General features: G+C 54.2%; 3 protein-coding genes across 5 annotated transcripts; 2 read left to right on the top strand and 1 right to left on the bottom strand.

Moving 5' to 3' along the window:
* Positions 1–2048: 2048 nt before the first annotated feature.
* Positions 2049–6939, top strand: LOC309585687 (translocon-associated protein subunit beta). Of its 2 annotated transcripts, none has more exons than XM_082303597.1 (6): positions 2049–2114; positions 3887–4041; positions 4880–4978; positions 5353–5461; positions 5621–5698; positions 6382–6939. In XM_082303597.1, exons 2-6 carry the CDS (start codon positions 3887–3889, stop codon positions 6490–6492), a joined length of 552 nt encoding a protein of 183 aa, XP_082159723.1. In that variant the 5' UTR covers positions 2049–2114; the 3' UTR covers positions 6493–6939. The 2 variants fall into 2 exon arrangements, with proteins under 2 accessions (XP_082159723.1, XP_082159724.1); XM_082303598.1 differs by lacking the exon at positions 2049–2114 and adding an exon at positions 2134–2260.
* Positions 6940–7749: 810 nt separating this feature from the next.
* On the top strand, positions 7750–16057 carry CCT3 (chaperonin containing TCP1 subunit 3). The gene is made up of 14 exons (XM_082303596.1): positions 7750–7899; positions 9552–9613; positions 10114–10164; positions 10261–10323; positions 10912–11008; positions 11359–11476; positions 11656–11842; positions 12327–12476; positions 12913–13045; positions 13542–13623; positions 13742–13922; positions 14417–14662; positions 14914–15045; positions 15713–16057. Exons 1-14 carry the CDS (start codon positions 7869–7871, stop codon positions 15815–15817), a joined length of 1638 nt encoding a protein of 545 aa, XP_082159722.1. The 5' UTR covers positions 7750–7868; the 3' UTR covers positions 15818–16057.
* A 936-nt stretch (positions 16058–16993) lies between these two features.
* LOC309585688 (translocon-associated protein subunit beta) lies at positions 16994–22214 on the bottom strand. Of its 2 annotated transcripts, none has more exons than XM_082303599.1 (6): positions 22149–22214; positions 20222–20376; positions 19285–19383; positions 18802–18910; positions 18565–18642; positions 16994–17881 (listed from the first exon to the last, which is right to left on the bottom strand). In XM_082303599.1, the coding sequence occupies exons 2-6, from the start codon at positions 20374–20376 to the stop codon at positions 17771–17773; spliced, it is 552 nt and encodes a 183-aa protein (XP_082159725.1). In that variant the 5' UTR covers positions 22149–22214; the 3' UTR covers positions 16994–17770. The 2 variants fall into 2 exon arrangements, with proteins under 2 accessions (XP_082159725.1, XP_082159726.1); XM_082303600.1 differs by lacking the exon at positions 22149–22214 and adding an exon at positions 22003–22129.
* Positions 22215–26800: the final 4586 nt, after the last annotated feature.

The raw sequence follows: 26800 nt of genomic DNA, 5'->3' as shown, positions 1-26800 counted from the left end.
AAGCACGGCCCAGGCAGCACCTGGCAGGGAACGGTGCCATCCCGACCCAGCTGCTGCTCTTGGCGGTTCAGGATTGTCCTTTGCCGAGCTCTGGGGTGCTGGTGGCATTTGACTCTGCTCAGTTCTTTTTGGTCTTGGGGGTGTCGTACTTCCTCTTGCTCGAGTACCAGAGCAGCAGGGGGATCCCGATGGAGGGCAGGGTCATCACGCCAAAAGCCGCCCAGTCCAGCTGGAGGGAGAAATTGTTAGAGAAAAGTCAAACCAATCCAGTCCACAGGTGTCTTAGAGCAATGACATCAGAGGAGGAGAGTGAGGGGAGACCTCGCACTGTCTGCAGCTTCCTCACGTGGGGAAGCGGAGGGGCGGGCACTGATCTCTGCCCTGTGTGACCACTGACAGGACCCCAGGGAACGCCTGGAGCTGGGTCAGGACAGGGTTTAGGCTGGATATTAAGGAAAGGCTCTTCTCCCAGAGGATGGTCTGCCGGGCAATGGAAGAGGCTCCCCAGGAAAGTGGTCACAGCACCGAGCTTGACAAGAGTTCGAGGACTTTGGACAGGGTCGGCAGGCGCGTGGTTGGGATTCCCGGGGCTGTTCTCTGCAGGACCAGGAGCTGGGACTGCGCGATCCTTGGCGGTCCCTTCCAACCTAGGAGGTTCTAAGATTCTACTCTCAGATCCTCTGGCTCAAATCCCACAGTGCAGCTCCTTCCCAGAGGGAGCTGGGACAGAAACTCAGCTGCTTCTGTGATAATACTCCTCTGGAGAACTGAAGGGAATGAACTCCAGCTCCCGCTGGAGCTCTCCAGGTGACTGCAGGGCAAACCACACACACCACGTGCCAGCAGGAAGCCACCGCACTGGGCTGCGGCTGCCGTGGTGCACTTTTCCACTATCAATTGAAAGGTACTTACAAAGTGAGGGGAGAACCTCCTGTCAAAGTCGCGCTGAGCCAGGATTCCTCCCTGCCCGGGAGCACTAGTGAAGCCAACCTGGAAAAGGCAGGGAAAAGACAGGCTTTGCCACCTTTCCTCCTCCTCGCTCCAGAACTGGGCAGGGTGAGAGCACAGGGACACACATCCTCCCCGAGCACCCAGCTCCAGCAGCGCGGTCAGCTGTAGCCGCAGGGCTCCTATAAATCATCCACTTACCACGACCTGGGCACCCTCCTGGGCCAGGTACGTGATGGTGGCAGAGGTGAAGTTGAAGTACCCAGCTTTGAGAGGCCGTAGAACCACGGTGTGGGACACGTTGCTCGCTCTGGGAGCCGGCCATTAAGGAAAACGGTTGTATTTCATCCCAGCAAGAAAAGTGAGGAGATGGGAAAGGGCAGCCTGGAACCAGGTGCAAAAGTCAGGGCTGCGGACAGATCGGAGGGCTCGTGCTCACAGACAACCCGGCCCACCCGAGGCTGACCCAGTTGCTCCTCGCATGCTCGTGTGAGGAGCAGTATCTGTACAGAGAAGGGTCCTGAGGCCCTTCTCCCACCAGAGGCGTGTGCCTGACAGACACGGGCACAGGGGAGCTCTCGAGGCTTCCGGCAGCGCTGGAAACGCCAACACAGGTTTGTGATGTTACTGGCTTTGCACTGGGGAGGTCGGGACACGTCCTGTTCCGCGGGCAGCAGAAGGTTGGAGTCTGTCTGAGGGCAGCGAGCTAAGCAGGGTGTCCCCAGTGCAGGAAGGGAGACTTTGGCGTTCTGGGCACCTGATTCTCGAGGAATTCAACCCTGCTCCTTCTCCTTCACTCCTCCCTCACTGCTTTACACATCCACCGTGGACCTGGACAGGCTGCTGGAGTGAGCAGAGCAACTTGTTGTGCCGAGACGCAGCTGCTGCTCTTCCCCAGAGCCTTACCGGAGCCCAGCCCAGCCCGGCCCAGCCCGGCCCGGCCCGGCCCCCGGTACCGCCGGTACCGCCGCCCGCGCCCCGCACTGCGCCGCCGGCGGGCGGGGGCAGCGCAGGAAGCGCGTCCTGCGCAGGCGCGGAGTCCCTGCGTGCGCACGGGCCAGACTCCATTTCCCAGGGGCCCTGGCGCCCCGGAGGGGTGGGTCACGGGGTCACTTCCGGCGCGGCTGCGCTGACTCGGCTGTGCGGCGTTGGCGGCGGGAGAGACGGTGAGGGGCGGGAGGCCCGGGGCCGCTCGGGGCTGCGCTTGGCCCTGCGCTGCAGGAGAGGCTCGGCCGTGGGCTCGGAGGGGCCGGGAAGGGCCGGCCGGGTTGTGGCGCTGGAACGTCAGAGTCGGGCTCTTCCGCGGGCAGCGGTGGGTGAAGCCGGGCGGTTTCACCTGCTGAGAGGTGTCCCTGAGCCCCCGTGGGCCCCTGGGCTTCGTGTGTGGGCAGGAGCAGCCTGGGCTGGATGCGCTGGGGTGCGGCTGCAGCAGGGCAGCACTGGGGGGAAGGAAGGAAGGGGCTTCTGGCACCGGCACTGGGACAGGCTGGGCAGGCGGGGCTGTGCCAAGCGCAGGAGGTTTAGCGAGGCCAAGGGCAGATGCTGCAGCTGCATTGGGGCAACCCGAAACACAAAGAGACTGGGGAAGAATGGGTGGAGAGCAGCCCTGAGAAGGATTTGGGGGTGCGGGTGGACAAGAAGCTCAGCATGCCTTGGCAGGGTGCACTGGGGGCCCAGAAAGCCAAACGCTGTCCTCAGTGGGCTCCTCCCCAGCAGCGTGGGCAGCATGTGAAGGGGAGGATTCCTACCCTCTGCTCTGCTGAGACCCCCCTGCAGAGCTGCCTCCAGCTCTGGGGCCCCAGCACAGGAAGGACGAGGAGCTGCTGGAGTGAGTCCAGAGGAGGCCACGGAGATGCTCCGAGGGCTCTGGAGCCCCTGTGCTCTGGAGACAGGCTGGGGGTGTTCACCTGGAGAGGAGACGATTCCAGGGAGACCCGAGAGCCCCTTCCAGTGCTGAAAAGGGGCTCCAAGAGAGCTGGAGAGGGACTTTGGACAAGGGCCTGGAGTGACAGGACAAGGCTTCCCACTGCCAGAGGGCAGAGTTAGATGGGATACTGGGAAGGAATTGGTCCCTGTGAGGGAGGTGAGTCACTGGCAGAGGCTGCCCAGAGAAGCTGTGGCTGCCCCATCCCTGGAAGTGTCCAAGGCCTGGTTGGACGGGGCTTGGAGCAACCTGGTCTAGTGGAAGGTGTCCTTGCCCATGACAGGGGGTTGGAATTGGATGCTCTTTACAGTCCTGTCCAACCCCAACCGCCCTGTGACTCTGTGGAGGGCAGAGGCCCTGATGTTGAAGCAGTTTTTGCATTTAAAAGTCCCGTCAAGTGTCCTCACTGATCACATCTGTAGTGTCCCTGTTGTCTCCTTGTCCTCTCAGCAGGGTGGCTCCAGAGGCACTGTATTTGGGTAAATTGAGACACGTGGCCTGAAGCAGGGGCTTGTGGGGATCATCAAAGCCACTGGAGGGAGTTGGTGGTTCCTCAGTGGCTGGAAATAGGAAAGAAGAAATGTTGGAAGTGAGGAGCTGGTGTTTTCTGAGAAGAACGAGCTCTGTTGTGTAAGACAGTGCTGGAAAGTTGCCAGGCTTTGCACGGGCAATTAACTGTTAGTTGCTAAAACTGGTGAAATTGTTAACTGCCAAAGCTTTTGCTCTGGAAGTTACTGGAAGAGGCTCAGTGATCTGAAAGCTTTGCCCATTACTGAGATGTGCAGGGCCAGGGGTTGGACTTGATGATCCTTGTGGGTGCCTTTCAACTCAGGATGTTCCAGGATTCTGTAAAGGGGAGTGACACTGGCCAGGGCTTTGAAAGGGGAGAAGACCATTGGCATTTCTTCCACGGCTGCAGATCTGGGGCGCTGCTGTGCCAATTCTTACGTCCTCACAGGAAGGTGTTCAGAGATTTCAAATGATCAGTGACATTCCATTTCCTTGTGTTTCTAGATGAAGCTCCTGCTTCTTGCTGTGTTTGCCCTGGTGTCTGTGGCTCACTGCGAGGATGGCGCCAGGCTCCTGGCCTCCAAATCCCTGTTAAACAGGTACGCAGTGGAGGGCAAGGACTTGACTTTGCAGTACAACATCTACAACGTTGGCTCCAGGTAAGCCGATTTCTGAGCTCCTTGCTGCGCTGTTGCTTTTGCTCCCTCGGACTCTGAGCTTTCCAGCAGTGCCTGAAGGATTGACCCCGAAATTTGTCTTTTCCTTCCTCTTCCATTGTCCCTGCTTTCACCTCGTGGCTGCTCAAGCTGTCAGTCCAGCATGTGGTGTCCTGTGACACTCTGCGCCCCATGCATGCAGCTCCCTTTCTTGGCTTTGTGAGCTCTTTTTCACGTTTATTCTTTTTAATAAAAGTTTCTTTTTGCTATCAGGACTTAACTAAGGACCTGACAAAGATAAAACAGAACTTCCACAATGCTGGTAAAAAGCTTCATTTGCAGAATGAAAAGCTGAGTGGACAAAACACAGGAGACTATTAAAGTGCTTTGAGGTTTTGTTTTTAGATTTTTTTTTTTTAAAGGCAGAATAACGCATGCCGAGGGTAGTATTGCAAAGAGAAGAATATCTGTAATGTTGGACTCATACAACATTAATGAGATACTATAACCTTATATGTGGGATATGGTTATTATTTAGGCCAAAGTGTGTATCCATGGGATGGTATCTGAAGTTCAGCAAACTGCCAAATCCTGTTGTGGAAAAAACGGTGTTTTTCCTGTCTCTGTGGTTGTTTCTCTCAGCTTTGCCTTCCTCTCTCTGCAGTCTCCCTGTAAGACACCTCAGCTCTCCTCCCCATCTTCTACTGGTGACATTTTATCTTTCAAAGATCAGTTCTTTCATTTGGTCAGGATGGACCTGTCAGTGCACTTTGCTGCAGAGCCTGTAAGCAGATGGCAAATCTTAAGATTCCTGTCACACCCCTCTCTCTGTTGTGTTTAGCGCTGCCCTAGATGTGGAGCTGTCGGATGATTCCTTCCCCCCAGAAGATTTTGGCATCGTCTCTGGCATGCTCAGCGTCAAGTGGGACAGGATTGCTCCGTATCTTTTTGTGTTTTGAAATTTCTCCCAACTCTCTTTCTTGCCCCTGAGCATCCTGCAGCTGCGTCCTATCTTCATCTGCTGTCTCTGAAATTCCTTCCAGACAGGGTGCCGAATGCAAACCCCTGCTCTTCTGGACAGTGCTGTGTAAAAATAAAGCTCCTTGCAGAGAGGACCAGGTCCCGGAGTAGTTCCTCTGCCTGGGGAGGAGCAGCTGGGTCAGCCTCGGGTGGGCCGGGCTGTCTGTGAGCACAAGCCCTCCGATCTGTCCGCAGCCCTGACTTTTGCACCTGGTTCCAGGCTGCCCTTTCCCATCTCCTCACTTTTCTTGCTGGGATGAAATACAACCGTTTTCCTTAATGGCCGGCTCCCAGAGCGAGCAACGTGTCCCACACCGTGGTTCTACGGCCTCTCAAAGCTGGGTACTTCAACTTCACCTCTGCCACCATCACGTACCTGGCCCAGGAGGGTGCCCAGGTCGTGGTAAGTGGATGATTTATAGGAGCCCTGCGGCTACAGCTGACCGCGCTGCTGGAGCTGGGTGCTCGGGGAGGATGCGTGTCCCTGTGCTCTCACCCTGCCCAGTTCTGGAGCGAGGAGGAGGAAAGGTGGCAAAGCCTGTCTTTTCCCTGCCTTTTCCAGGTTGGCTTCACTAGTGCTCCCGGGCAGGGAGGAATCCTGGCTCAGCGCGACTTTGACAGGAGGTTCTCCCCTCACTTTGTAAGTACCTTTCAATTGATAGTGGAAAAGTGCACCACGGCAGCCGCAGCCCAGTGCGGTGGCTTCCTGCTGGCACGTGGTGTGTGTGGTTTGCCCTGCAGTCACCTGGAGAGCTCCAGCGGGAGCTGGAGTTCATTCCCTTCAGTTCTCCAGAGGAGTATTATCACAGAAGCAGCTGAGTTTCTGTCCCAGCTCCCTCTGGGAAGGAGCTGCACTGTGGGATTTGAGCCAGAGGATCTGAGAGTAGAATCTTAGAACCTCCTAGGTTGGAAGGGACCGCCAAGGATCGCGCAGTCCCAGCTCCTGGTCCTGCAGAGAACAGCCCCGGGAATCCCAACCACGTGCCTGCCGACCCTGTCCAAAGTCCTCGAACTCTTGTCAAGCTCGGTGCTGTGACCACTTTCCTGGGGAGCCTCTTCCATTGCCCGGCAGACCATCCTCTGGGAGAAGAGCCTTTCCTTAATATCCAGCCTAAACCCTGTCCTGACCCAGCTCCAGGCGTTCCCTGGGGTCCTGTCAGTGGTCACACAGGGCAGAGATCAGTGCCCGCCCCTCCGCTTCCCCACGTGAGGAAGCTGCAGACAGTGCGAGGTCTCCCCTCACTCTCCTCCTCTGATGTCATTGCTCTAAGACACCTGTGGACTGGATTGGTTTGACTTTTCTCTAACAATTTCTCCCTCCAGCTGGACTGGGCGGCTTTTGGCGTGATGACCCTGCCCTCCATCGGGATCCCCCTGCTGCTCTGGTACTCGAGCAAGAGGAAGTACGACACCCCCAAGACCAAAAAGAACTGAGCAGAGTCAAATGCCACCAGCACCCCAGAGCTCGGCAAAGGACAATCCTGAACCGCCAAGAGCAGCAGCTGGGTCGGGATGGCACCGTTCCCTGCCAGGTGCTGCCTGGGCCGTGCTTCAGCCCTCTGCAGGGCAAAGGACTTGGTGGCTGCAGCAGCAGTGGTGAGGTGTCCTCTGTGTTCTAAAGGAGAAACAAGCAAGCAGAAAAAAGAACAACCAAAAGTCCCAAACTGCCTGGTCAGCCCCTTTGGAGCCGGAGCCCCTCGCCCCTCTGCAGCCGCAGCAATCCGAGCAGCGTGGTAGTGCCCAGAGGGGCCTGGCTGTGGGGCTGTGCCCCTTGTGCTGCCTCCAGCTCCCGTTTGCCTACTGCAGTTTTCTGCAGGGTGTCGTATCTCAGGGCCCCCTCCGGGTGCTGCCTGCCCTGCGGGACGGAGCTCGCTCTGGTGACACCACAGATCAGTGGTCTGATTTGATAGAGCATGTCAGAGCTGCTGCTGTGCCCTATTGATGCAGTTCTTTGGCCTACCAGCCTGCCCAGGTCCATGGTGGGCTTGTAAAGCAATGAAGGAGGAGTGCAGGGAGGAGGATCAGGGTTAAATTGCTCAAGAAGCAGGTGCAGAGGCCAGGAAATTCTCCCTGCACTGGGGACGCTCTGCTTAACTACACCCACCCACACCCCCCTCCTCTAGACAGGCTCCAGCTTTCTGCTGACAGTGGATCAGGACATGTCCTGTGCCAGCAGCTCTCGCCCCGTGCCGTTCTGACCCTCGGTCCGGTTGGGTGACTCTGAACCGCCCGGGGCTCAAAATGGCCGCTTACGGTCGGGGAGGGCTTAGGGCCGTGCTTGGAGGGCACACCGGAGCCTCGAGCACCGGCTCAGTTCGTCCCAGCAGTAGCCGCTGCTCCTGCATCCGGGCGCGGCCGGTGCTATCGGACAGGCGATGCCGCCTTAAGACCCGGCGTTTGTCCGGGGTCCCGCAGTGCGGGCTGGGCTGACGGAGAGGGCGGGCATTGAGGGCTGTCTGTGCGAGCCGAGGTCGCCCGTGGCATCCCGGACCTGGCGCCTTCCGGATGCAACGGGTAGGCGGCGGCGAGGTGTCCAACCCGCGCCCGCCCCGCGGGGTCCCCCTCTTCCCTGGGTCTGTGCAGGGCTCCTCCCCCGGGCCCGGCGAGCACCGCACTCGCGCGGAGCCCCGGCGGCACCGCCCCGTGTGCGCGGCGTCACTTCCCAGCCGGAACTCGCGGGCGGTCCCCGGATTGGGCACGGCGCTCACGCGCGATCCACTGCGGCGGTGGGAGGCGGTGCGCGGAGTCGCGGCCCTGCGAGGCGACACTTCCGAGGCTCCAGAAGGTTCCGCTGCGCTCCATCCGCCGCGATGATGGGCCCGCGCCCCGTCCTGGTTCTCAGTGAGTGCCGCCGGCCCCGCCCGGCCTCCCGGGGCGGAGGGCGAGGGGATGGAGGGTCGGACCCCCGCCCCGCTTTGCCGCTCGCCTGACTCGCCGCCATGTTGGGTCTCCTCATGGCCGGGCGCCCTTTCACAGCCCGTCGCGGCCGGGGCCCTCTCCTGTGGGGATCCGCTGGGTACCGCCACCGCCCCCGCTGCGCCCCGAGCTCCCCCTCGCAGCTCCCTACCCGCAGCCTCTGCCGCGCCCTGCGCGGGAGATCTCGGAGCCCCGCTGCTGTCATTCTGGCAGTCCTCCGTGCTCTCAGCTGTTTTCGCGTCTTTCTCAGCACGATGCTTTGTATTGCCCTGTTTGAACCCCATGTGAACCCTAATTCTTGGGCCTCCAGCATGGGAAGGACATGAAGCTGGTGGAGCGAGTCCAGAGGAGGCCACAGAGATGCTCCGAGGGCTGGAGCCGCTTTGCTCTGGAGACAGGCTGGGAGAGCTGGGGCTAGTGTGCCTGGAGAAATAAAGGCTCCGGGGAGATCTCAGAGCTCCCTCACTTTTCCTGCCGAAAGGGGCTCCAAGAGAGCTGGAGAGGGACTTCGGACAAGGGCTTGTAGTGGTAGGATACGAGGGAATGGCTTCCCACTGCTGGAGGGCAGAATTAGGTGGGATACGGGGAAGAAATTCTTCCTTGTGAGAGTGGTGAGGCCTTGACACACGTTGCTCAGATGACTGCCCCATCCCTGGAAGTGTCCAAGGCCAAGTTGGACAGGGCTTGGAGCACTACTGTACTGGAAGGTGTCCCTGCCCATGAAAGGGTTTTGGAACAAGATAGTCTTCAGGGTCTCCTCCAACCCAAACCATTCTATGGTTCTATGGTTCTCTCACCATTCACCAACATGAAGCATTCCCAGGGTTACTTTTTCTGTTTGGGTATCCCATTCTCTTTTCTTCATCCATTCTGCTCTCTATTAACCCTGTAGGCAGACTGTTGTAGCCCAGGGCCCCTTTTCTGTAAGCCTGCTTGCTGATACATGGTGCTGCTCTTACTGTTTCCTTTTGTTCTGTCTTACACCTCCTTGTGCGCATGCATCTGCTCCTGAGTAAATGTGGGCCTGGCCGGGCCAGGCTTGTCATAGCAGAAGCATTCCTGAGCCCAGATATGCTCTAGAGCTGAGTTTGTTGACAGCTGGTCTCCAGCTGTGGTTGTGAGCCAGTTGGTACCCCAGCTGCTGCTCACCCTCATGTGCTAAAGGCAACATTGATGGATTCACTTTGTGTTCACCCAGTTCTGCTTACTGTACATGAGCCTCTGTAACTTTTTTTGACTGAACACTGCTGTAAAATAGCAGCTTCTTGGCTTTGTGAGATCTGGCAGATCCTCATGAGTCACTGGAGTTTAATTTTCTGGTGTAATAGGTTCTGTTTCAGGGTTGCAAAGCTTTGTCTCAGGATGCTAACGAGGAGTTCTGTTACAGTAGGGAATGTTGTTTTTCACTGACAGTTTTCTATCAATGTCTTTCTCATAATGACTGCAGTATTTATATTGTAACCTCTGAATTTCGAAGTGGTCACATGTTGAATGTGTGTGACTAAGAGAGGTGCTGCACTGTTGTTGTTTTGTACTTGATTGTACTTGATTAATTTTATTTTTTCTGTGTGCTTTAGGTCAGAATACAAAACGTGAATCTGGAAGAAAAGTCCAGACAGGAAACATCACTGCTGCAAAGGTACCAAATTCTCAGGCTGTTCTGATCCTTTTTTTGTGTGTGTTTATATATTTCAGAGGGAAAGCTGGATGTGAAGCATACTTTTTCTATTCTATATGAATATAGAGTAGAAGAAGCAACATCAAAAGTAATTGTCTATGTTAACAGAAGATGCTTTTATACTATTACATAAAAATTCTGTATAAAAAGTAAAATGTTCATGTAATGGGTGCCCTGTAAATAACCAAGAAGGGGGTTTAACCAACCAAATCCTCTTTCTCTGCAAAGTCTGAAAGTGTCTCAGTTTTGACATCTGATTGAGATAATAATTTAGTGTGGTGCCAGTGTCTTGATAATCCCCATATTCTCATTTCCACACAATTCTTAACCTTGGCTGCATCTCAATCACAGCAGAGTTGCTGGGTCACTTAAATTTTGCAGGGGCTGCCAATTGCACTATGGGGTTTTTTTAGACTTTTTGATGCTCTCCTGAATTAGCTCATTTCTTTGATTCCTCCTAGACTATTGCTGACATTATCCGAACATGTTTAGGACCAAGAGCAATGATGAAGGTAAGAATTTATGCTGCAACACCTGTGCTGCAGCTGACTAGAAGTGAGACACACATGGGGCAGAACATTCAGATGTTGGTTCTCTTGTGGTTGCAGATGCTTTTGGACCCCATGGGTGGGATCGTGATGACCAACGATGGCAATGCTATTCTTAGAGAAGTAAGTTTCTCCTAAAGGATTGTCTTGCTTAACATTAAGTCAGTATGTACCTGAATCTTGGGTGTCAGTGGAGCTGTGTGATCTCCTCACTTGTCCTGGCAGCCAGCAAGTGCTAACCATCTGCTCCAAGAAAGGTTCTCACTGGGGAGAAATGAAACATATCCAGCAAGTGTTCTTGCTGTACAGAAATGTAGGTTTGATCCTAGGTTGGGAAGTTTTCATGGAGTGTTTACAAGACTGATGTAAGTTCTTTGGTAATTGGAGCTATTATCAGCTGCATTGAGACCTGAGCAGATGGTGGTGTCCACAGTGCCACATGACGAGACCTAGAAATCATTATCGTTTCTCTGGTGCAAGTGCTGTTAAAAGAACATCCTAAAAACTGTAATGCCTGAGAAACAGTGAGAGACACAATATTGTCAAATATGAGGGCTTGGTTTTGGTCTCAAAAAGGAAGAAAAAGTCTTGCTGTTGTTAGACAGAGTGCCTTTGATTGTATTAAAGGTGTGGTATTTGTTCCATTGAGTGACATGAGACGTTTCTGCTTTAATATTCCGGGACAAATCCATACCCCTTGCTCCTACACAGATTCAAGTCCAGCATCCAGCTGCAAAATCAATGATAGAGATCAGCCGCACTCAGGATGAAGAAGTTGGAGATGGGACCACATCTGTCATTATCCTTGGTAAGGAGATTGACTCAGACACTTTGCATAAAACCTGAAGTTCACTCTTTTTTCTCATGATGAGAAACATCTTCGTTATTTACTAACCTTGAGATGGAGAGGGGCTTTTTTTACTGTGCAAGAGCATGCTAGGTTCATGAGACCCTAAGATGATCAGTTCCATGCTTTGGGAAGTTGTTCTGTCCCCATGATAACCACAGTTAAGTGTAAAGAAAGGTATAGGTGATGTTAGAGCTCCCTGCATGGATAGAAGATATATTTTTTTTGATATGTGCTCTCCTTTCTTGACTGTTGATTGTCTTACTAACTTACTTGGGGGATTTTGATTTATTTTTAATTTTTTTTTTCAGCTGGAGAGATGCTCTCTGTTGCTGAACATTTTCTTGAACAGCAGATGCACCCAACTGTGATCATCTGGGCTTATCGTAAGGCTCTTGATGACATGATCAGTATTTTAAAGAAAATTGGGTAAGTATGGGCTGGCGGGAGTTAGAGAGGAGGGATGTGGACTTTCTGTACTGCTTCAAGCTGCTCCTTCGGGCAGTTGTGTTAGATACAACTTAGCAAAATTGGAGAGGGAGTCAAAAGGGTTAGATTGTTGCTTGGAATAACACCCAGTTTGCTCTTTGGTTTTTCCTTTATCTCAGCACTCCAGTGGACGTGAACAACAAAGAGATGATGCTTAAAATAATAAAGAGTGCGATAAACACCAAGGCAATAAACCGCTGGTCTGACTTGGCCTGTAGCATTGCTCTTGATGCTGTTAAGACTGTGGAGTTTGAAGAAAATGGCAGAAAGGAAATTGATATTAAAAAATATGCAAAAGTAGAAAAGGTGAGTGTGTCCTGAACTGTTACTTACCCTTGCGCCCCTTTCTTGTTCTGAACTAGTTTATTGTAGGGTGCATTGGGAAGAATTTTGTGTTACTTCTCTGCAGTCCACAGACATAATCCTTGAAGGTATTTCAATCAGTGGTATCAGCCATGCTCATTTACAATGCCAACAGGGGCTGTTATTTCAAGTCTTTTTGAATACCTGTCAAAAAGATAATTTCAGTTGGATTTGGAAGATGGGAAATGAAACATGTTGCCAGACAATAGAATATCAATCTTAAGTTCTTTCATGGCTTCACACTTAAAATCTAAGTCAGCGTGTGCTTAAAATTAAACTTGTATAGTGATCTGGATGCACAGTGGTTACTTGGGAGATGTTTTCCCTTTTCTGTATGTGAGACAGCTTCAGGAGATGCTTTCAGATACACAGGCTTTTGTAGACTAAACTGACTCACTTAATTTTCTCCCTTCCTTGTGTCTGTCAGATTCCAGGTGGTTTTAGTGAAGACTCGTGTGTTTTGCGTGGAATCATGGTGAATAAAGACGTAACCCATCCCAGAATGCGTCGCCTTATTAAGAATCCACGCATCGTCCTTCTGGATTGTTCACTGGAGTACAAGAAAGGAGAGAGCCAGGTAAAGTGAGTCCTGTTGGAGACATCCACAGCTCTTGATTTAGGATGAGTAAAACGAACAAATGCAGATGGCTTGTTGAAAGTGCAAGTGGTGAAAGGCTTTCTGTGTTCTACCTTTCAGAGGCCTTTTGCATGCATGGGCTAATTCTGCCATGGGGTCCAGAAAAATAGGAGTGAGGCTACAGTGTTTTGACCCACTGAAGCAGCTACAGTGATTTGTGTATCTAAGTGCTGGTCAAGAGCAAAGAAATATTTCTGAGCTTGAGCTAAGACTATTGCTCAACTGACACAGTGTTGCCTTTTATTTGATCAGTGTTTTTCATCCCTGACTCTTTCCCTGGTGATAACTGGAGGAGCTGTTTGAAGCTGGGGGATGTGTGTCTAATGCAGCGAAGAGTTGGAATGAACACTAAGCTGTTTACCCCTCTTTTGTACAGACTGATATTGAAATTACGCGGGAGGAAGACTTTGCCCGCATCCTGCAGATGGAGGAAGAGTACATTCAGCAGATGTGCGAGGATCTGATAAGAGTCAAGCCAGATCTGGTCATCACGGAAAAAGGAGTTTCTGGTAACAGCACATGTGATCCTTTGTGTTGAATTCATCTCAGTGAGGTTCATGGTGTTAAATGCACTGCTCAGGAACTTAAAAAAACCCAACCAAAACTAAAAAACACCACAACAGCAAACTAATGCAACTCCCCCCAAACCTGGTGTTGAACCTGGTTTGGGTTTTATTTTAGCTTTCTAGCAAATAGTGTACACTGCAGGCATTGAAGTTCATCCTTGGCGTTGCTTTGTGAAAGTAGACTCTTATAATAATATTTTGCTTTTCCAGCATTTGGGAAAGATACTAAAATACAAGTGGGGCTGAGTCTTAAACCCTGGAGAGCTGTGCTACTGTTTTGCCTTTAAGGTTTAAAAAGCTACATTTAGGTGCTTTTTTTCTGTAACCCCTTTTGCTTCAAAGACTGGAACTGAAATAGCTGGATTGATAACTGATAAACAGATAAAGTTTGTCATGATACTGCTGATTCATTACTGAAATTGCACAAACCTGGTTTCAGACCTGGCCCAGCACTACCTGATGAGAGCCAACATCACCGCCATCCGCAGGGTGCGAAAGACTGACAACAACCGGATTGCCAGGTAGATATTGGCTCCTGTCTGGAGCCTGTTCCTGCTGTGCCTGACATGGAATTGTTCTGATCTCACTCTTTGTCAGTTCTGATTTGTGAGTGTCTAATGTCATGCTTTGGTGTGCTAGGGCCTGTGGAGCTCGCATTGTCAGTCGCACAGATGAGCTCCGGGAGGAGGATGTGGGAACTGGTGCTAGGCTCTTTGAAGTGAAAAAAATAGGAGATGAGTATTTTGCCTTCATCACTGATTGCAAAGATCCTAAGGCTTGCACCATCATCCTCCGGGGAGCCAGCAAGGAAATCCTAGCGGTGAGTGAATGCATGGGCTGCTTCCTCCTGTGCCAGCCATCTTCATAGTGTGAGTCATGGCCAGCAGACTGTGGGCTGGGCTTTCAGCTGGTATGGTGCTCCAGTTAATAATGAGAAGGGCAGTGGAGCTGAGGATGGGTCTGAGCTCAGCGAGGACCTTATTGCTCCCTGTTTAGTACTACTTGACAGAAGGGTCTAGCCCACTGGGGGTCAGGCTCTTCACCCTAGTAACAAGTGACAGGGCAAGAGGAAATGGCCTCAAGTTGCACCAGGGGAGGTTTAGATTGGATATTAGGGAAAATTTCTTCATGGCAAGTATGGTCAGGCACTGGCACAGGTACCCAGGGCAGTAGTGGAGGGATTTAGCAAATGTGTGGATGTGGCTTGGGACTTGGGTTAATGGTGGCCTTGGCAATGCTGTGGGAGTGTTTGAACCTGATGATGTTAGAGGGCTTTCCAGCCTCAACAAGTTTGCGATTCTGTGCCTGTTGCAGGAGGTGGAGCGCAACCTGCAGGATGCCATGCAGGTGTGCCGCAATGTCCTCATGGACCCACAGCTGGTGCCAGGTGGGGGAGCCACTGAAATGGCCGTTTCCCATGCACTGACAGAGAGGTCCAAGGGCATGACCGGCGTGGAGCAGTGGCCCTACCGCGCAGTGGCCCAGGCTCTGGAAGTCATTCCCCGGACGCTGATCCAGAACTGTGGCGCTAGCACTATCCGTGTTCTGACCTCACTCAGGGTAAGGCATGTGGCAGGGGCACCAGGAGGGAGTCAGCCCTTTCCTGCTTCACCCAGCTCCTCGGATCAGTCACCGTTCAGAGCAGTGCCCTTGTCGTGCTATCAGTAACACGCTCTTATATAAACTCCAAAATTGAGACTATTCTAATGACCTCTTGCTGTTTCCTGAGCCCATGGTCAGTTTGAGACTCCAGAGGGGAATTTGCCATCTCACCCCACTGGTGGTGACCTGTTTTGTCTTTCTGCTTTCAGGCCAAGCACACTCAGGAAGGCAGCCAGACATGGGGGGTGAATGGGGAGACTGGAGCCCTGGTTGACATGAAGGAGCTGGGGATCTGGGAGCCCTTGGCTGTCAAACTTCAGACCTATAAAACAGCCGTAGAGGTAAGGAGAAGTGGAAACTTCAGAGCCTCTGTGGATATCATTTGGGAAAGGAGGATATCCTTCCCTGTGTTCTGGGGTGTTTGGGTGGGCATCACGCACCCAGTGTCTGAGCTCATTGTTGCTGGAGGTGGGATAATGAGGGATGTGGGAGCCAGACTCGGGCTTTCCCAGGGTTTTTGATCCTGCAGCTAAATTTCATCATGTTTCATCCCACCTTTTCCTGCACACGGTGCAGAGTGCTCTCACTGCTTCCAATGCCAGCCAGAGCTGTGCCTGAGCAATTCCTTACCAGCAACATGCTGGAATCATCAGTGGTTGTGGGAGCTGTATCCCTTTGCCTGGTTGGGGCTGCCAGGTCTCAGCTGCCCTTCTCCTTGCAGATCCTGCCATTACCTGGCTGGTGTTAGATCAAAGGCTGTTCCTCGAAGGGATACTGTATCCCTTCTGTGTCAGCCAACAAGAAGAAACCGGTGTCCTTGTTTCCATGGTGGCGGGAAAGCAGCCCCTTGCTGCTCCCGCAAGCCTGTGAGGCACCGTTCCCATCTCCTGTGCTGAAAGAACCATTGCAACCCAGGCTGATGGTTGTGTGGTGTGGAAGCTGGGCAGGTTGGGTTTTGTCTTTTGTGATGAGCTCCAGATGAGCCCTGGGTGTGGGGTTTCTCTTCAGACTGCAGTTCTCCTGCTCCGTATCGATGACATCGTTTCGGGGCACAAAAAGAAGGGTGACAACCAGAGCAAGCAGGCCGCAGCACCGGAGGCAGCCCAGGAGTGAGAGGTTCAGTGTCTGCAGGGGAGATCCAGCCGCCTTGACGATGACATGGGGAAGAGCTCAGTGCAGTGCCCTGGTCTTGAGGCTGAGCCGGGAAAAGTTTGTTTAAAGGCTGGGAGGGATAGAAAATACCCTGGACAGGGGGAAAGGGCATGGTTGTTGGTGTCCCTGCACTGGTGGACACTGCTCCTGGGGTGAGGCATCCAGACTGAAACTCCTCTTTGTCTCAAAATAAATACATTGTTTCAGGCTCTTTCTGTGTTTAATCCCCATGGGTAGGGGGGTATGCTGGAAAGGCTCTGCCCAAGGGCTGGACACTGCCAGGGATCTTGGGACAGAGACCCAGTGTGGGGGTGACCTGGAGGGGCCAGGACCTTGCTAGGCCACAGCTACCAGCTTCTCTCTGCCCCCACAATCCCTCCAAAGGTTGGGATCTCCTGTAGGCAATGGTGGGTGAAGCCGGGCGGTTTCACCTGCTGAGAGGTGTCCCTGAGCCCCCGTGGGCCCCTGGGCTTCGTGCGTGGGCAGGAGCAGCCTGGGCTGGATGCGCTGGGGTGCGGCTGCAGCAGGGCAGCACTGGGGGGAAGGAAGGAAGGGGCTTCTGGCACCGGCACTGGGACAGGCTGGGCAGGCGGGGCTGTGCCAAGCGCAGGAGGTTTAGCGAGGCCAAGGGCAGATGCTGCAGCTGCATTGGGGCAACCCGAAACACAAAGAGACTGGGGAAGAATGGGTGGAGAGCAGCCCTGAGAAGGATTTGGGGGTGCGGGTGGACAAGAAGCTCAGCATGCCTTGGCAGGGTGCACTGGGGGCCCAGAAAGCCAAACGCTGTCCTCAGTGGGCTCCTCCCCAGCAGCGTGGGCAGCATGTGAGGGGGAGGATTCCTACCCTCTGCTCTGCTGAGACCCCCCCGCAGAGCTGCCTCCAGCTCTGGGGCAAGTCCAGAGAATGAGATACTGGGAAAAAATTCCTCCCTGTGAAGGTGGTGAGGCACTGCCAGAGGTGCCCCAGAGAGCTGTGGCTGCCCCATCCCTGGCAGTGTTCAAGGTCTGCTGCAATAAGGCTTAGAGAAACGTAGTCTAGTGGAAGGGGGTTTAACCTAGATAGTCTTTAAGGTCCCCTCCAAACAAAAGCAGTCTGTTAACCCTATTATTCCATTATCACTTTACTCCGATTCTACAAGAGCCCATGGAAGCAGAATTGCCTGTTGTGAGCCTGGCTGAAGAGACTTACAGCTCACTAAACCCTGCAGGCAACCTGGTTTTGAGAGCACTTTGGTACAAGCAAGGCTTCTGTCATGGTGTTCCTTTCATTTTCTTACAAAATCCTCAAAACACAACTCAACCGTGTGCAGAGGAACAAAAAAGAGGAGGAACAACACAGTTCTCTGCTCAACAAAACACATCAAGGTTTCCCAGAGAACACCATCAACAGGGACATCCCTTAGTGCCCCTTTTGGAAAGAGCAGCAGCTCTGACATGCTCTATCAAATCAGACCACTGATCTGTGGTGTCACCAGAGCGAGCTCCATCCTGCACGGCAGGCAGCACCCGGAGGGGGCCCTGAGATACGACACCCTGCAGAAAACTGCAGTAGGCAAACGGGAGCTGGAGGCAGCACAAGGGGCACAGCCCCACAGCCAGGCCCCTCTGGGCACTACCACGCTGCTCGGATTGCTGCGGCTGCAGAGGGGCGAGGGGCTCCGGCTCCAAAGGGGCTGACCAGGCAGTTTGGGACTTTTGGTTGTTCTTTTTTCTGCTTGCTTGTTTCTCCTTTAGAACACAGAGGACACCTCACCACTGCTGCTGCAGCCACCAAGTCCTTTGCCCTGCAGAGGGCTGAAGCACGGCCCAGGCAGCACCTGGCAGGGAACGGTGCCATCCCGACCCAGCTGCTGCTCTTGGCGGTTCAGGATTGTCCTTTGCTGAGCTCTGGGGTGCTGGTGGCATTTGACTCTGCTCAGTTCTTTTTGGTCTTGGGGGTGTCGTACTTCCTCTTGCTCGAGTACCAGAGCAGCAGGGGGATCCCGATGGAGGGCAGGGTCATCACGCCAAAAGCCGCCCAGTCCAGCTGGAGGGAGAAATTGTTAGAGAAAAGTCAAACCAATCCAGTCCACAGGTGTCTTAGAGCAATGACATCAGAGGAGGAGAGTGAGGGGAGACCTCGCACTGTCTGCAGCTTCCTCACGTGGGGAAGCGGAGGGGCGGGCACTGATCTCTGCCCTGTGTGACCACTGACAGGACCCCAGGGAACGCCTGGAGCTGGGTCAGGACAGGGTTTAGGCTGGATATTAAGGAAAGGCTCTTCTCCCAGAGGATGGTCTGCCGGGCAATGGAAGAGGCTCCCCAGGAAAGTGGTCACAGCACCGAGCTTGACAAGAGTTCGAGGACTTTGGACAGGGTCGGCAGGTGCGTGGTTGGGATTCCCGGGGCTGTTCTCTGCAGGACCAGGAGCTGGGACTGCGCGATCCTTGGCGGTCCCTTCCAACCTAGGAGGTTCTAAGATTCTACTCTCAGATCCTCTGGCTCAAATCCCACAGTGCAGCTCCTTCCCAGAGGGAGCTGGGACAGAAACTCAGCTGCTTCTGTGATAATACTCCTCTGGAGAACTGAAGGGAATGAACTCCAGCTCCCGCTGGAGCTCTCCAGGTGACTGCAGGGCAAACCACACACACCACGTGCCAGCAGGAAGCCACCGCACTGGGCTGCGGCTGCCGTGGTGCACTTTTCCACTATCAATTGAAAGGTACTTACAAAGTGAGGGGAGAACCTCCTGTCAAAGTCGCGCTGAGCCAGGATTCCTCCCTGCCCGGGAGCACTAGTGAAGCCAACCTGGAAAAGGCAGGGAAAAGACAGGCTTTGCCACCTTTCCTCCTCCTCGCTCCAGAACTGGGCAGGGTGAGAGCACAGGGACACGCATCCTCCCCGAGCACCCAGCTCCAGCAGCGCGGTCAGCTGTAGCCGCAGGGCTCCTATAAATCATCCACTTACCACGACCTGGGCACCCTCCTGGGCCAGGTACGTGATGGTGGCAGAGGTGAAGTTGAAGTACCCAGCTTTGAGAGGCCGTAGAACCACGGTGTGGGACACGTTGCTCGCTCTGGGAGCCAGCCATTAAGGAAAACGGTTGTATTTCATCCCAGCAAGAAAAGTGAGGAGATGGGAAAGGGCAGCCTGGAACCAGGTGCAAAAGTCAGGGCTGCGGACAGATCGGAGGGCTTGTGCTCACAGACAGCCCGGCCCACCCGAGGCTGACCCAGCTGCTCCTCCCCAGGCAGAGGAACTACTCCGGGACCTGGTCCTCTCTGCAAGGAGCTTTATTTTTACACAGCACTGTCCAGAAGAGCAGGGGTTTGCATTCGGCACCCTGTCTGGAAGGAATTTCAGAGACAGCAGATGAAGATAGGACGCAGCTGCAGGATGCTCAGGGGCAAGAAAGAGAGTTGGGAGAAATTTCAAAACACAAAAAGATACGGAGCAATCCTGTCCCACTTGACGCTGAGCATGCCAGAGACGATGCCAAAATCTTCTGGGGGGAAGGAATCATCCGACAGCTCCACATCTAGGGCAGCGCTAAACACAACAGAGAGAGGGGTGTGACAGGAATCTTAAGATTTGCCATCTGCTTACAGGCTCTGCAGCAAAGTGCACTGACAGGTCCATCCTGACCAAATGAAAGAACTGATCTTTGAAAGATAAAATGTCACCAGTAGAAGATGGGGAGGAGAGCTGAGGTGTCTTACAGGGAGACTGCAGAGAGAGGAAGGCAAAGCTGAGAGAAACAACCACAGAGACAGGAAAAACACCGTTTTTTCCACAACAGGATTTGGCAGTTTGCTGAACTTCAGATACCATCCCATGGATACACACTTTGGCCTAAATAATAACCATATCCCACATATAAGGTTATAGTATCTCATTAATGTTGTATGAGTCCAACATTACAGATATTCTTCTCTTTGCAATACTACCCTCGGCATGCGTTATTCTGCCTTTAAAAAAAAAAAATCTAAAAACAAAACCTCAAAGCACTTTAATAGTCTCCTGTGTTTTGTCCACTCAGCTTTTCATTCTGCAAATGAAGCTTTTTACCAGCATTGTGGAAGTTCTGTTTTATCTTTGTCAGGTCCTTAGTTAAGTCCTGATAGCAAAAAGAAACTTTTATTAAAAAGAATAAACGTGAAAAAGAGCTCACAAAGCCAAGAAAGGGAGCTGCATGCATGGGGCGCAGAGTGTCACAGGACACCACATGCTGGACTGACAGCTTGAGCAGCCACGAGGTGAAAGCAGGGACAATGGAAGAGGAAGGAAAAGACAAATTTCGGGGTCAATCCTTCAGGCACTGCTGGAAAGCTCAGAGTCCGAGGGAGCAAAAGCAACAGCGCAGCAAGGAGCTCAGAAATCGGCTTACCTGGAGCCAACGTTGTAGATGTTGTACTGCAAAGTCAAGTCCTTGCCCTCCACTGCGTACCTGTTTAACAGGGATTTGGAGGCCAGGAGCCTGGCGCCATCCTCGCAGTGAGCCACAGACACCAGGGCAAACACAGCAAGAAGCAGGAGCTTCATCTAGAAACACAAGGAAATGGAATGTCACTGATCATTTGAAATCTCTGAACACCTTCCTGTGAGGACGTAAGAATTGGCACAGCAGCGCCCCAGATCTGCAGCCGTGGAAGAAATGCCAATGGTCTTCTCCCCTTTCAAAGCCCTGGCCAGTGTCACTCCCCTTTACAGAATCCTGGAACATCCTGAGTTGAAAGGCACCCACAAGGATCATCAAGTCCAACCCCTGGCCCTGCACATCTCAGTAATGGGCAAAGCTTTCAGATCACTGAGCCTCTTCCAGTAACTTCCAGAGCAAAAGCTTTGGCAGTTAACAATTTCACCAGTTTTAGCAACTAACAGTTAATTGCCCGTGCAAAGCCTGGCAACTTTCCAGCACTGTCTTACACAACAGAGCTCGTTCTTCTCAGAAAACACCAGCTCCTCACTTCCAACATTTCTTCTTTCCTATTTCCAGCCACTGAGGAACCACCAACTCCCTCCAGTGGCTTTGATGATCCCCACAAGCCCCTGCTTCAGGCCACGTGTCTCAATTTACCCAAATACAGTGCCTCTGGAGCCACCCTGCTGAGAGGACAAGGAGACAACAGGGACACTACAGATGTGATCAGTGAGGACACTTGACGGGACTTTTAAATGCAAAAACTGCTTCAACATCAGGGCCTCTGCCCTCCACAGAGTCACAGGGCGGTTGGGGTTGGACAGGACTGTAAAGAGCATCCAATTCCAACCCCCTGTCATGGGCAAGGACACCTTCCACTAGACCAGGTTGCTCCAAGCCCCGTCCAACCAGGCCTTGGACACTTCCAGGGATGGGGCAGCCACAGCTTCTCTGGGCAGCCTCTGCCAGTGACTCACCTCCCTCACAGGGACCAATTCCTTCCCAGTATCCCATCTAACTCTGCCCTCTGGCAGTGGGAAGCCTTGTCCTGTCACTCCAGGCCCTTGTCCAAAGTCCCTCTCCAGCTCTCTTGGAGCCCCTTTTCAGCACTGGAAGGGGCTCTCGGGTCTCCCTGGAATCGTCTCCTCTCCAGGTGAACACCCCCAGCCTGTCTCCAGAGCACAGGGGCTCCAGAGCCCTCGGAGCATCTCCGTGGCCTCCTCTGGACTCACTCCAGCAGCTCCTCGTCCTTCCTGTGCTGGGGCCCCAGAGCTGGAGGCAGCTCTGCAGGGGGGTCTCAGCAGAGCAGAGGGTAGGAATCCTCCCCTTCACATGCTGCCCACGCTGCTGGGGAGGAGCCCACTGAGGACAGCGTTTGGCTTTCTGGGCCCCCAGTGCACCCTGCCAAGGCATGCTGAGCTTCTTGTCCACCCGCACCCCCAAATCCTTCTCAGGGCTGCTCTCCACCCATTCTTCCCCAGTCTCTTTGTGTTTCGGGTTGCCCCAATGCAGCTGCAGCATCTGCCCTTGGCCTCGCTAAACCTCCTGCGCTTGGCACAGCCCCGCCTGCCCAGCCTGTCCCAGTGCCGGTGCCAGAAGCCCCTTCCTTCCTTCCCCCCAGTGCTGCCCTGCTGCAGCCGCACCCCAGCGCATCCAGCCCAGGCTGCTCCTGCCCACACACGAAGCCCAGGGGCCCACGGGGGCTCAGGGACACCTCTCAGCAGGTGAAACCGCCCGGCTTCACCCACCGCTGCCCGCGGAAGAGCCCGACTCTGACGTTCCAGCGCCACAACCCGGCCGGCCCTTCCCGGCCCCTCCGAGCCCACGGCCGAGCCTCTCCTGCAGCGCAGGGCCAAGCGCAGCCCCGAGCGGCCCCGGGCCTCCCGCCCCTCACCGTCTCTCCCGCCGCCAACGCCGCACAGCCGAGTCAGCGCAGCCGCGCCGGAAGTGACCCCGTGACCCACCCCTCCGGGGCGCCAGGGCCCCTGGGAAATGGAGTCTGGCCCGTGCGCACGCAGGGACTCCGCGCCTGCGCAGGACGCGCTTCCTGCGCTGCCCCCGCCCGCCGGCGGCGCAGTGCGGGGCGCGGGCGGCGGTACCGGCGGTACCGGGGGCCGGGCCGGGCCGGGCTGGGCCGGGCTGGGCTGGGCTCCGGTAAGGCTCTGGGGAAGAGCAGCAGCTGCGTCTCGGCACAACAAGTTGCTCTGCTCACTCCAGCAGCCTGTCCAGGTCCACGGTGGATGTGTAAAGCAGTGAGGGAGGAGTGAAGGAGAAGGAGCAGGGTTGAATTCCTCGAGAATCAGGTGCCCAGAACGCCAAAGTCTCCCTTCCTGCACTGGGGACACCCTGCTTAGCTCGCTGCCCTCAGACAGACTCCAACCTTCTGCTGCCCGCGGAACAGGACGTGTCCCGACCTCCCCAGTGCAAAGCCAGTAACATCACAAACCTGTGTTGGCGTTTCCAGCGCTGCCGGAAGCCTCGAGAGCTCCCCTGTGCCCGTGTCTGTCAGGCACACGCCTCTGGTGGGAGAAGGGCCTCAGGACCCTTCTCTGTACAGATACTGCTCCTCACACGAGCATGCGAGGAGCAACTGGGTCAGCCTCGGGTGGGCCGGGTTGTCTGTGAGCACGAGCCCTCCGATCTGTCCGCAGCCCTGACTTTTGCACCTGGTTCCAGGCTGCCCTTTCCCATCTCCTCACTTTTCTTGCTGGGATGAAATACAACCGTTTTCCTTAATGGCCGGCTCCCAGAGCGAGCAACGTGTCCCACACCGTGGTTCTACGGCCTCTCAAAGCTGGGTACTTCAACTTCACCTCTGCCACCATCACGTACCTGGCCCAGGAGGGTGCCCAGGTCGTGGTAAGTGGATGATTTATAGGAGCCCTGCGGCTACAGCTGACCGCGCTGCTGGAGCTGGGTGCTCGGGGAGGATGTGTGTCCCTGTGCTCTCACCCTGCCCAGTTCTGGAGCGAGGAGGAGGAAAGGTGGCAAAGCCTGTCTTTTCCCTGCCTTTTCCAGGTTGGCTTCACTAGTGCTCCCGGGCAGGGAGGAATCCTGGCTCAGCGCGACTTTGACAGGAGGTTCTCCCCTCACTTTGTAAGTACCTTTCAATTGATAGTGGAAAAGTGCACCACGGCAGCCGCAGCCCAGTGCGGTGGCTTCCTGCTGGCACGTGGTGTGTGTGGTTTGCCCTGCAGTCACCTGGAGAGCTCCAGCGGGAGCTGGAGTTCATTCCCTTCAGTTCTCCAGAGGAGTATTATCACAGAAGCAGCTGAGTTTCTGTCCCAGCTCCCTCTGGGAAGGAGCTGCACTGTGGGATTTGAGCCAGAGGATCTGAGAGTAGAATCTTAGAACCTCCTAGGTTGGAAGGGACCGCCAAGGATCGCGCAGTCCCAGCTCCTGGTCCTGCAGAGAACAGCCCCGGGAATCCCAACCACGCGCCTGCCGACCCTGTCCAAAGTCCTCGAACTCTTGTCAAGCTCGGTGCTGTGACCACTTTCCTGGGGAGCCTCTTCCATTGCCCGGCAGACCATCCTCTGGGAGAAGAGCCTTTCCTTAATATCCAGCCTAAACCCTGTCCTGACCCAGCTCCAGGCGTTCCCTGGGGTCCTGTCAGTGGTCACACAGGGCAGAGATCAGTGCCCGCCCCTCCGCTTCCCCACGTGAGGAAGCTGCAGACAGTGCGAGGTCTCCCCTCACTCTCCTCCTCTGATGTCATTGCTCTAAGACACCTGTGGACTGGATTGGTTTGACTTTTCTCTAACAATTTCTCCCTCCAGCTGGACTGGGCGGCTTTTGGCGTGATGACCCTGCCCTCCATCGGGATCCCCCTGCTGCTCTGGTACTCGAGCAAGAGGAAGTACGACACCCCCAAGACCAAAAAGAACTGAGCAGAGTCAAATGCCACCAGCACCCCAGAGCTCGGCAAAGGACAATCCTGAACCGCCAAGAGCAGCAGCTGGGTCGGGATGGCACCGTTCCCTGCCAGGTGCTGCCTGGGCCGTGCTTCAGCCCTCTGCAGGGCAAAGGACTTGGTGGCTGCAGCAGCAGTGGTGAGGTGTCCTCTGTGTTCTAAAGGAGAAACAAGCAAGCAGAAAAAAGAACAACCAAAAGTCCCAAACTGCCTGGTCAGCCCCTTTGGAGCCGGAGCCCCTCGCCCCTCTGCAGCCGCAGCAATCCGAGCAGCGTGGTAGTGCCCAGAGGGGCCTGGCTGTGGGGCTGTGCCCCTTGTGCTGCCTCCAGCTCCCGTTTGCCTACTGCAGTTTTCTGCAGGGTGTCGTATCTCAGGGCCCCCTCCGGGTGCTGCCTGCCCTGCGGGACGGAGCTCGCTCTGGTGACACCACAGATCAGTGTGTTGGGAAATGGTTAGAGCATCAGGGACATGGATGATTGATAGAATTATGGGATCAATAAAAGAACTCTACAAGCAATAGGCCTGCAAGCAAAGGTTAGTGTGAGAAACTGTCTGCATGAGAAAAATCCCTGTGTGAGAAACAGGCCTGGGAAACAAAAAGGGGGTTTTGAAGCGATGCAGCTGTGCTGATAAGATGTGCTGGCCGGGAGAGAAGGGAGGGTGAACTCTGAATTCTTTTAATCATAACTGTAGAAGCTTGCCAATGTAAGTCCAATTATGTAGAAGCAGAAATGCGCTTTGATAAGTTTTAAGCCACTTAAGCGTTAACAAGCTGGTATACTATATACGTGCCTCTGGATTGCTAATAAACGGAGCTTGCTTTTCTCAACCACATTGGTTTGGACTGCAATTCCTCCCCCCGCCGGAGTCCACGGTCCTCAATTCCAGCATCAGTGGTCTGATTTGATAGAGGATGTCAGAGCTGCTGCTGTGCCCTGATGATGCTGCTCTTTGGCCCACCAGCCTGCCCCGGTCCATGGTGGGCTTGTAAAGCAATGAAGGAGGAGTGCAGGGAGGAGGATCAGGGTTAAATTGCTCAAGAAGGAGGTGCAGAGGCCAGGAAATTCTCCCTTCCTGCACTGGGGACGCTCTGCTTAACTACCCCCACCCACACCCCCCTCCTCTAGACAGGCTCCAGCTTTCTGCTGACAGTGGATCAGGACATGTCCTCACCTCCCTGGTGTGAAGTCAGTAATCAAACCAACCCTGCTGGCATTTCCAGCACCGCAGGATGCCTTGAGAGCTTCCCCGTGCCCTTATTCCTCAGGCCGCTGCCCTGTGGTGGCAAAAGGGCCCTGGGGCCCTCCTCTGCACACATTTTGCCCATACACACCCACAGATGAGCAGCCCGTGTGCACCGATCCAGGGCCCTCTCACTGGCTGCGTGTGCCGCCTCAAACCCTTTCTTTGGAGGTCTCCACTCCCAGCCTGTGCCAACACCTCTTCCTACAGCCACTTTCTTCTTTCCCTGCTGCCCCAGACAGAACTTCTCCAAGCTGCAGACAACGAAAAGCAAGACCGAAGTCCAATCCCTTGTTGGCCACAGAGGCCACTTAACCATTTTCTCTCCCACCACACCCCACTTCTCTGCGTGGTTTGCTGCAGCCAGGGCAGGCTGTTCTCAGTCTCAAAACACTGATACACTGCCTGTCCTGCCTCTTAGAACCTCAGACCTTTTTCTGTGAAGCAAGAGCATTTTTGGGAAATGTTTCATTCCTCCCCAGTAAGCGCCTTTCTTGGTGCTGGTGGTCACTATGTGATGGTTCTCAGGCCGGAGGAGGAGATGCCACAGCTCCACTGCCACCCACATAACTGTATTCTGGAAGGCTCCGACTTGGGCTAAGGAGGGGTGAAGCCACACACTTAGAAGGGGTTCCAAGAAGGTGATATGGTTGTTGGCTGGGTCAGTGTCTAAGAGCAGAGAAATGTGTGGCCATAGCTTTGGCCTTGCAGGCGCTGTGTGGGCAGCTTTAAGAATTGGATGAGTATTTGAGCTGAGCTGGGCCATAGCGAGGAGGAGCTCAGGGCTGGGGATTTCTCACAAGTGCAGTGGTAGTTTTCTGTCTTTTGGTAACTTTGGTGCCACAAGTGATGGCGGCTGCAGCGTCCTATCGGTGTGTAGCAGGTGAGCAGGAGCTTTTGAGGGCAGGGTTGTTGTGGAAGACTTTTGTGGTGACTGGTGTGATTCTGACTGGGGTTTTTCCTTGCAGATGATGGAGAGTAACCTGCCAGCTGCAGGAATGGTGCAGTTAGCTGATGTGGCTTCTGTTGAGGATGGCTTCAGACCCCCCCCACCTTCTGAAAGTTCCACTGAGGGATCAGGGACTGCTGCCCTCCAGTGTGTAGTTTTGACTTTGGTTGGAAAGAGACCCCAGCGCAGCACGTCTTCCAAAAGTTGCTGGCATTGCTTCTGCGTGAATTGTCTGGCTTCCCATGGTGTGTGGCCCAGCAGCCAGCAGTGCAGTGGAGCTGGGCAGTGCAGCTGGCCAGATGTCCCTGCTAGCTCTGTAACATGAAAACCCCTAGTCAGGGTAAAACCGTGTATTTTGGGGATGGAAAATTTAATGGTACCAGTTTGCAGCTGTGTAAGTTCAGTTAATGCAAAAGGACAATCAAAGACTTGTGTCATACGA

Source organism: Coloeus monedula, assembly GCF_965178545.1.
Source record: "Coloeus monedula genome assembly, contig: HAP1_SCAFFOLD_114, whole genome shotgun sequence".
In the NCBI taxonomy this organism is placed as follows: Eukaryota; Metazoa; Chordata; class Aves; order Passeriformes; family Corvidae; genus Coloeus; species Coloeus monedula.
Note: the sequence above shows the minus strand (reverse complement) of the source record. Positions and strands in the feature narration are given on the sequence as shown.

What these genes read in the sequence shown, in the direction of transcription:
- LOC309585688 (XM_082303599.1), bottom strand. Translation starts at nt 20,376, where the DNA reads ATGAAGCTCCTGCTTCTTGCTGTGTTTGCCCTGGTGTCTGTGGCTCAC. An exon ending in AAGTGGGACAGGATTGCTCC is followed by an intron (nt 18,911 to 19,284) that starts GTATCTTTTTGT and finishes GCTGGCTCCCAG; the next exon opens with AGCGAGCAACGTGTCCCACA. An exon ending in GGAGGTTCTCCCCTCACTTT is followed by an intron (nt 17,882 to 18,564) that starts GTAAGTACCTTT and finishes TTCTCCCTCCAG; the next exon opens with CTGGACTGGGCGGCTTTTGG.
- CCT3 (XM_082303596.1), top strand. Translation starts at nt 7,869, where the DNA reads ATGATGGGCCCGCGCCCCGTCCTGGTTCTCA. An exon ending in GCGCCCCGTCCTGGTTCTCA is followed by an intron (nt 7,900 to 9,551) that starts GTGAGTGCCGCC and finishes TGTGTGCTTTAG; the next exon opens with GTCAGAATACAAAACGTGAA. An exon ending in AATATGCAAAAGTAGAAAAG is followed by an intron (nt 11,843 to 12,326) that starts GTGAGTGTGTCC and finishes TGTGTCTGTCAG; the next exon opens with ATTCCAGGTGGTTTTAGTGA.
- LOC309585687 (XM_082303597.1), top strand. Translation starts at nt 3,887, where the DNA reads ATGAAGCTCCTGCTTCTTGCTGTGTTTGCCCTGGTGTCTGTGGCTCAC. An exon ending in AGGAGGGTGCCCAGGTCGTG is followed by an intron (nt 5,462 to 5,620) that starts GTAAGTGGATGA and finishes TGCCTTTTCCAG; the next exon opens with GTTGGCTTCACTAGTGCTCC. An exon ending in GGAGGTTCTCCCCTCACTTT is followed by an intron (nt 5,699 to 6,381) that starts GTAAGTACCTTT and finishes TTCTCCCTCCAG; the next exon opens with CTGGACTGGGCGGCTTTTGG.